Raw genomic sequence first — 9,206 nt, forward strand, 5'->3', positions numbered from 1 at the left:
TTATAACTTAATATAATGATCTATAATTATAATTTATAATATAAATTAATTAGATCATCAAATTGCATATGAGTTCAATATATTAAAGTTTAATTAATAACTAGACTAGATCTAGAATATAGGTCATGATGATAATCATAACTGATACTAACCAATTAATTACAGAATTTTTTAAGAACAACTTGTACTTTTTTGGTTTTCAGTAAAATTTCAAGTTCAAATAATTACAATATGTTAAACTTTATATCAAATTTTATGAATGAACTAACTTCAGATGATATAATTCAAGATATTATCAAAATGACCATAGAACATCACAAAATAATATTTTTAATGAAGAAGAGATCAAATTATACATCTGAAGCTAATGTCGGTATTGAATATCAAGAAGTTGCACTGCTGAATAGGTATGAAACTCAGCTTCATGATGATCCTGAATATTACATTCACCACAACACAAATTTCATAATAACATATGTCTTTTTACATAACATCAATAGAATGTTTAAATTAATTTTTAATCATGAACTATATCCAGAAAGATTAAAAAGTCTAATTCAAGAATATAAACAGAAAAGTGAAATTCCAATCATGCATCTCTTACAATCAAAGAAAAATAGCACATATAATCATACAGATTTTAGAATCAGAGATGAGGTTAATTCAAAGAACAATTATAAAAGGTATTTGGTTATTAGTCAAGCCACTGGATATAGAAAATATTCTTGTAATCTAAAGGTTCTTGATAGAGATGAAATTAAATTGGAAGACATATTTAAAAGAATAACCAGATTAATGAACATAACTATTAATGATAATAATATAACATCATCTGTATCAGAAATAAATGATCAGTTTCTTTCAACATATATTAAAAATGGTCCAGAACGCACTGAAGTGCTCCAAAAGTTCGATTTGGATTGTTATGATAACAATAAAAACTCAAGAAGGGCTCCAAAAATGCCAAAATTGATCAAAAATTTATTCATTGATGTAATGCTAGAGAAGTTAGATGATCTCCAATTAATAATGAACAATTTGAATCAAGCAGCTAATGATCAAGAGATGAATGAATCGAATTACAATGATATTGACTGGGATATCTTTGGAGGTGATCATCCAATTGATGAAGATGACAATATAAACAGAGAGTTGAATGAATCTTCCCAAAATGTGAATTCTGAAGCTGAGGTTGAAGCTGATGATAATTCGTTAGAAGAAGAAGAAGAAGAAGAAGAAGAAGAAGAAGAAGAAGAAGAAGAAGAAGAAGAAGATGATGATGATGATGATGATGAAGATCTAGAGTTTATGAAGCAAGTTTCGTTTGAAGAAGCACCCCTTGTCTTCTATAACTTTTTCATGAAAAAAATCAGACACATCACTAAAGACCCAACAGAAGCGTTTAAAAACCTAATTTTAGGTCTATACACAGCAGGGGAAATGACAAAGAGAACCAGTGAGATCATATTAAGGAGTTATCAGAACTCTTTAGATTCTATTACTGGTAAAGGTGTTTTTGATAAACCTGGTTCTAATTTCATAGATTGTTCAGCTAAAAGTAGAACAGAGCCATTTTGGAAATCAGCAGTTAAAGATTTTAAAACCAGTGGTTTTAATTTGGAAGAATTAATTACAGAATCAAATAATTATGAAGATTCAAATGTTAATGATGAAGATATCAACAATTGCAATTTAGAAGAATTGAATGACATGTATTTAAAGGAATTTTTGAATAAACTAAATGGAAATTATGATAAAGAACAAAGACCAATTGAAAGATTTTCAGAAAATCTAATTAACACAATGTTACATTTCAATTTAATATATAAAATCCATATATGTCCTTACTGCAAAAGTACAACGGACTATATCAACATGGATTTATATAATGAAAATCTTTTTAAAAAGGAATGGACTTGCAATTTATGTCAAAGGTCCATCAATAAGAAAGGTTATACAAATACAGGTATGACATCTGATTACTTCTTCACCATTTCTCCAAGATTGTATATCACATTTGCGTTTCTGAACTCAAGCATGTTTGCAAAACAAATAATTACAAGCCATGAACTAATCAATAAAGAGATAGATAATTATGAACCAAATCATGATTCACCTCAAAAACTTATCACTTTTCAAGAATCAAAATTAATACAAGATTTGAAGCTTGTTAAAAAAGAATATACAACAGGAATTTTTGACCAAGAACATATAAATTCTGATTCTTTCCATTATTCACCTGAAGAAGTTCATGTTAATTGCGTCTTGGAATTTGACGGAATTGCCATTTCCAAGAATCAATATTATCCAATCTCTTTGAGAGTTTTAGACCTCGAAGATTCATCAAATAAATTTCCTATACGTTGTTGCAATTTACCATCAATTATAAAGAATTCAACTTTACCAAATGCTCAAAGTTCTTTCACATCATTTGTTACGCCATTGTTAGATGATCTAGCACTAAGTGATACAAAAGGTATTTACGTTATAAATGGTGGTTCGAGAGAAAAAGAAATCAAAAAAATATACATTAAATTGATAAATGTTAACGCTGATAGTGCTGCATTGGATAAGATATTGTCCACAAATGGACCTTCAAGTTGGCTGCCTTGTAAAACATGCACCAAATATCGTTGTTTACATCATAAAGACAATCATAATGAAACAAGGGATTTGACTTCAGTTTTTATTGAACGTGGTACGGAAAATGTTTTGAATGATGAAAACTTTTTACAAGAAACAATTAATAACTATAAAATTGATAGAAATGAAGGAACTTGGTGTACCCGTGAAGAGCTAACAATGCAACCACCTGTTGTAAAGGACAACCAATTTAGACAAATGGCATTTGAACTTATTTCAAGAAATCCAAAATTATCAAAAGTTCTAGGCTATAGTTCAAAATCTAAATATTGGACCTTCAGTTCAGCAATTAGTTCAATTTCCACAGTAACATTGAATTTAGTTCATGCCCTAATTGAAAATATTGCACAGAAACTTTTATGGATGTTATTATCAAGAGATCAAGGATTGATTGATATGCAAGATCTTAACGGTCAAGCACTCAATTATTGTTTAGATGGAAATACAAGGCCAATGTTGGAAGATTATATCAAAAAGAACAAGCAAAATTACCCATTTGCTTTCGGAGAACCTTACGATATTAATAAATTTAGTTCAAAAGATAAAAATGGAGGATTGAAGGCAGAACAATTGATGTCACTCTTCATTTTAATTACTTCAATACTTTGTGTTGAAGGTCATGATGCTGGAAATATCAACATTAATAGCAAATTGATTGATTTGTTTAGATCATTTACAGTTATTATGAAAATTGCATTTGCAAGAAAAATCACAAATTCAATGTTGAATGTACTAAAAACTAAAGTTGAAACATTTATTTTAACATATACAGAAATGTTTAGGGACGATCAAGGAAATGACACTTTAAAATCTATGAAAAGTATGTATATACATACACTTAGTCATTTATATGATTCAGTTCATATGTTTGGACCTCCAATTATGTTTAGTGGGTATTGTATTGAGAGGCAGATGAATCAATTAAAGTCATCTAATGATTCCCGTTGTTCAATCATAAAATCAACAAACAAAAAAGAAATCCTTATGCAAACCATATCTGATATCGTTTATACAGTTTATGAACAGGAATATGTTGGTAAAGTTGCAAAATTAAAAGACATTGATTTGTTTGATGATCATAGATTAAATGATGACATTAATGATATTGATAAATTCTATAACGAATTTATAATTCCCAGAATAGGGTTAACTGAGTCAAAAACTAGATTTGAAATAATTGAAAAAGTCAATAACTCAAATATTCAGAAACGTTTGTTTCAAAAAGACTCTTATGGTCTTTTGAATAATTTTAAAAGACGCAAACCAAATGATTATGAAAATTTCAAAAACATACAAAGACAGTCATTTCAAGATTTAAACATTGAAGAAACAATTGAAATTTCTGAAAATAAGATTTTTGGTACCCATGAAAATAAGAAAAAGCCCATTACTTCACAATTTGAATTGCCTGAAATGCAATCTGAAATAACAAAGATCTTGAGAAATTTCAACTTGTCAAGAAACTACTGGGACAGCTTTTTATCTTCAAATTTAAACATAAGACATAGAGTTTCAGTCGAAATATTAGGATCCATGGACATAAATAAAAATTGGGCAATAAGCAACATGACTGTTACTCAAAATGATCCTGTGGATATCAATAATCGGATAGCTGCTTATTTTGGTAATTCAAATTTCAGAAAAAAGCCAAAGAGAAATGGAGTTGTTGCTTTCAAATCCAAAACCAGTACTGATGATAATATACCAGATGAATATGTTTTGCAATTCGGTCAAGTTGAAAAACTCATTCAATTCAAGAAAAATGGTGAAATCGTTTTAAAAGCTGCTTTATAAATTTCAGTTATTAATGATATTGAAGTAATTGAAGATCAAAATCTGACAGTGGAAATGATAGAAGATCACCCAGTTAACATGGCATTGGGCTTTAAATCTAAAGTTGGTCCTGATGATATCAAAACAGAGTTTCAACTAATTAATTGGAATTCAATAGTTTCATTGGCGTTTCAATTCCAGACTGATAACCATCTTCTTTTCATGATGCAAGATGCTTTAATTAACTTCGAGATGTTAATGTCAACCAATCCATGACTCCCACATGCGTGTACTTGGTAACCTATATAATGCTATAATCCATTAAGCTATTGTACTTCTGATTGATCTAAATTATAATATCGTAAAATAAACGTTAATATTCTAATATTAATATCATGGTGTTGAGCTGTTTATCGCGAAATATTCTTGAATACTATAAAAAAAGATTTAAGAAAATTTACTTTCTTTCTTTTACCAACCCTTTTTGTAATCATCAATATCATTGGAATTTGGTCATGGTCATGGTCCATGGAGCGCTTCATTCATATTGGTGCTTGGATCATCTGGTGGTTCAGTGAAGCTGAAGCTGCTTATTATTACTGCTTTTTTATGGATTGAAGGGCTTAATCATTATATTGTGTTAGGTTCAACCATGATTATCATCAAGTTTATGAGATTTAAGGCTCATTATCCAATACATTATCAGGGCGCTAGGCAATAAAATCCATCTTACAATTCCTATCAGTATCATTTTGTTGGTGGATTCAGTTTTTCTTTATTTTAAAGAGTTTATTTATTAAAATAATTGGATGATAGAAGTTTGAACATGACTTACCACGGCGGTAACTGCTTGAAACGCTTTATCAAGAGAAGTATATTGTTTAGTTGCTAAATTGCTTCAATTAAAATTGCTTAAATGATTGCATAAATGAATTGCTTCAATTAAAATTGCTTAAATGATTGCATAAATGAATTATTTCAAAAATTGCTTAAATAATTGCATAAATGAATTGCTTCAATTAAAATTGCTTAAATGATTGCATAAATGAATTATTTCAAAAATTGTTTCAAAAATTGCATAAATGAATTATTTCAAAAATTGCTTAAATAATTGCATAAATGAATTGCTTCAAAAATTGCAGCTTAAATAATTGCTTCAATTAAAATTGCTTAAATGATTGCATAAATGAATTATTTCAAAAATTAATGCTTAAATAATTGCATAAATGAATTGCTTCAAAAATTGTTTCAAAAATTGCTTAATTAATAATTTGCAAAAATTAATTGCTAATTAAAAAATCGCTGGAATCAAATGCTTAAACATTGAATTACAAATTGCTAGTTAAAAAATTGCTAGATCAGTCAAATGCTTAAACATTGAAATGCAAACTGCTAATTAAAAAATTGCTAACTGAGCTATTGCAATTGATTGCAAATTTACTTCATATTCAAATTCAAGTGTTAATGATTGCCCTCATGATTTTTGAAAGAGTTAAGGTTGAATTGGTGCTTACTTATAGATTGATAAAGGCTTGGAATCAATTACAAGAAATCTGATAGCACAATACCCTTCATGATTGAGTCTACTCAATTATATGCTTTCAATCCATACTGTTTTTTAATTATACCCATTTATTTAACTGAATACCCATTTTGAACGTTTTTTTTTTGCTGTCTACATGGCTTTTATATTCTTGTGCTTTATGTTTCATATATTACTTGCTTAATGTGCTATGTTTGGGTTATATATTTGTTGTTCTATTATTTGTTTTATATGGATTAATGTATAGAAGTTACAATTTAATTAATTTGTCCTAAAATTTGATTTCAATTTTCATTTGTACTAAATTTTCTGAGCGCTTAATTTAATATCTGGACAAATCTACCCAGACCTGTCCTGGAACCTTATTAAGCGTAGTATGCAAGAATATTTTTTAAGATTTATAATTTTGGTCTGAAATTTATAAATTTAACCGTTGTTTGTGTAGTTTGTTCCTTTTAAAAGCATAGAAGAATTTGAGTACGGGATTAATTATTCATATGCATTAGTTTCAATTTGAATGTCAAGAATTAACTTCACATACATTTACAAGTTGTTCATACATATTTGAATATATAATTCAATACAAAGCTAGTGATTTTATATACCTGAATCATATTGATTGTAATAAATCAATTGTTCTTGTATAGAAAGATCATTCTTTTTCTTTTTTTACAAGCAAATTATGAAGACGTAGCGGCTAATCACATCTGTGATATAATAAAAAACTTCAAATGGTTTGCTCAAAAAATTTAATGGAATTAAAATGAATAATAAAATTGTTTTTGTGAAATTTTTTTTTGCTTGCAATTAATCAGCTTAATTTTGTATCCTTTATCAATTGATCTCTTTTTCTGTTATAAGTCTTTATAAATTTTATTGGATTATGATCTAAGCTGGTTCCAATCTGTCATCATTATACGCCTATTGTGGTAAGTAATTTGTGCCACTGGAAGTGAATTAAGTGCCAAAATTTTTATGCCAGCTAATATTAGTTTTTGAAATATAATCGCTGGTTATATTTTGAATTAGTGGATCACAAATGAATTTGGTTGATATAGTTAATTAAGTCATACAAATTAATGACTCTTTACAAATTACTGATCAGTTGTGTATCTTCACTTGAAGGGTTTTTAAAAAACCTATAATAGATGTTGATTTCTAGATATAGATTGTTTTTGATATTGTTTATAATCTACAATTCAAATTCAATATACTAGATTCATTATAATTTTTCAAATACAAGTGTCATATATGTAGACCTGAGCTATAGGTTCTTATAGTAGATTAGCTTTGATAAATATCGAATTGATGATCTAAAACCTGTAAAGCTGTATACTATTACCGTTTAATATTGTGTACGTATAATCCATCTAAAATAATATAGTTAATTAAATTACTCTTAGATCGACACATGTAATTTTAAAATTAGCCGCCATGTTTCAAAACTATATAAATACATTGAAGCCCCCAGGGTCAATCTGAATTTCAACCTAGATCCTCCAATTTTATTGTTTTAAAATGATTTGATCTGCCATATATATTTGAATTTTGACAACCTTTCTGAGTTTAGTTTCATGTGGATTTGATCCGTTGAGTAATATTAGTCTATTAATTGATCCCATTATGAGTGATCTAACGGGGCTATTTTTCAGGTTTCCTATCCCAAATTTTTATAACCAATTGAATTTAACATATTGACGTTTAATCCACCTATATATTATCAAATTATCACAAACGTGTATTGATTGAGTAATATGATTAGGATATATAACTTAATAAACACTTGATTATGTATAAACTTGATTTTGTTAATGATCAAATCAGTTTATATACAATGATCATTTCGTCATTTCAAATTTTATACCTTGTAGACTTTTAGATATATTAATTATCGATCGATCTTTTAATTATTCTAAGCTTTACCGCCGTGGCTTTGAAATGCTATATAATTATCTTAGAAACAGCTCCTTAACTAATACGCTTTTGTGTAATTTATTTTTGAAACAATAATTACTTTTAATAATAGCCGCCAGCTGTTTTAAAACTATATAAACGTATCAAAATCTTCATTTGACAAACATTAAAGCTTATATAGATTTCTTGTTTAGCTTGATTCGATGTTTTGTTAAGCAAATATTTTGAAATGCTTTTTGGATTTTACTTTTAATTTAAACTTATATGCTGTCCATTTAATTGAGCTTGATGACTTATGATCCGTTTTTTCCTTGGGTTGATAGTGCGTCAACGTACTCGTCGATATTGATTGAGTTCATAAGGGCTAGTATTTGTTAATATTACCAATTATCAATATCATTAATTATGATATTTTTACTTTTGGGGTTGTTATTAATGGTCCTGTTAATGTTTAATCATGTTCGATGTTATTTAATTGATATTATTATAAAATAAATGATTGATAAGATTTATAGATATGACTTGAAGAGATTTTGAGTCAATTTATATTGAAGATCATATATCTTAACTTTTATAGAGCATCAACTGTAGTTGAATTTTGTTAATAATATAATATAGATTGTATATTCAATATCCTAATCATACCTATGATTATACTTACATAATTGTACCTCTAATTCATATACACCCATTTAATGAACTAAAGGTGTTTATCCGGTTATTTCATAATAGATACTTTAATTTAACCGCCATCAATATTGTATTTGTGTACGTAAAATTATTGAAAATTAAAATATTTCTGTATAAAAAGGTCAAAAAACTCCCAAACTTGAATTATAATAAATTATAATGAATGATACTCAACAGGATATAGTTTAATGATCAAATACTTCAAAATTTTTGTCGTGATATATTGAGCCATTTCAACTTCATTGATTTCTGATTGATCAGGGGTTCAAATTTTGATCGGATAATATTGATTCCTTTAAAAATTTGTGTGTGTGAAATGTTAATCTTTTTTTTGGTTGTAAATTTTTGTGTTGTTCAATAATTATGAATATGTCTTATAGACCCTTGTTTATAATTTGGAATATTATATTCAATATATAATAATGATTTTAGTATGGATCTTTAATATTGATCTTTAATTTGATCATTTATTCTATATGATTGAATCATTTTTTCACTTTTGCATATACCTGTAGATGAGCTTTTCCTCCAAATTTGAGAAGTCCCAGCCAGACTTCCACCGCCAAAATTCAGAGACCTCCCAGCCAAAAAAACCTAGTCTCCTACATAGTTAAGATGTTTGAATCATTTTTTCACTTTTGCA

At 27.7% G+C, this 9,206-nt stretch overlaps 2 protein-coding genes across 2 annotated transcripts; both read left to right on the forward strand.

Moving 5' to 3' along the window:
• Positions 1-231: 231 nt before the first annotated feature.
• BN7_6493 (RNA polymerase sigma factor rpoD) lies at positions 232-4,437 on the forward strand (the record flags this gene model as incomplete). The annotated part of the gene is made up of 1 exon (XM_011272955.1): positions 232-4,437. One exon carries the CDS (start codon positions 232-234, stop codon positions 4,435-4,437), a length of 4,206 nt encoding a protein of 1,401 aa, XP_011271257.1.
• Positions 4,438-4,491: 54 nt separating this feature from the next.
• On the forward strand, positions 4,492-4,692 carry BN7_6494 (uncharacterized protein; the record flags this gene model as incomplete). The annotated part of the gene is made up of 1 exon (XM_011272956.1): positions 4,492-4,692. One exon carries the CDS (start codon positions 4,492-4,494, stop codon positions 4,690-4,692), a length of 201 nt encoding a protein of 66 aa, XP_011271258.1.
• Positions 4,693-9,206: the final 4,514 nt, after the last annotated feature.

Source organism: Wickerhamomyces ciferrii, contig 00279 (assembly GCF_000313485.1).
Source record: "Wickerhamomyces ciferrii WGS project CAIF00000000 data, strain NRRL Y-1031 F-60-10, contig 00279, whole genome shotgun sequence".
NCBI classification, from domain to species: domain Eukaryota; kingdom Fungi; phylum Ascomycota; class Saccharomycetes; order Phaffomycetales; family Wickerhamomycetaceae; genus Hansenula; species Hansenula ciferrii.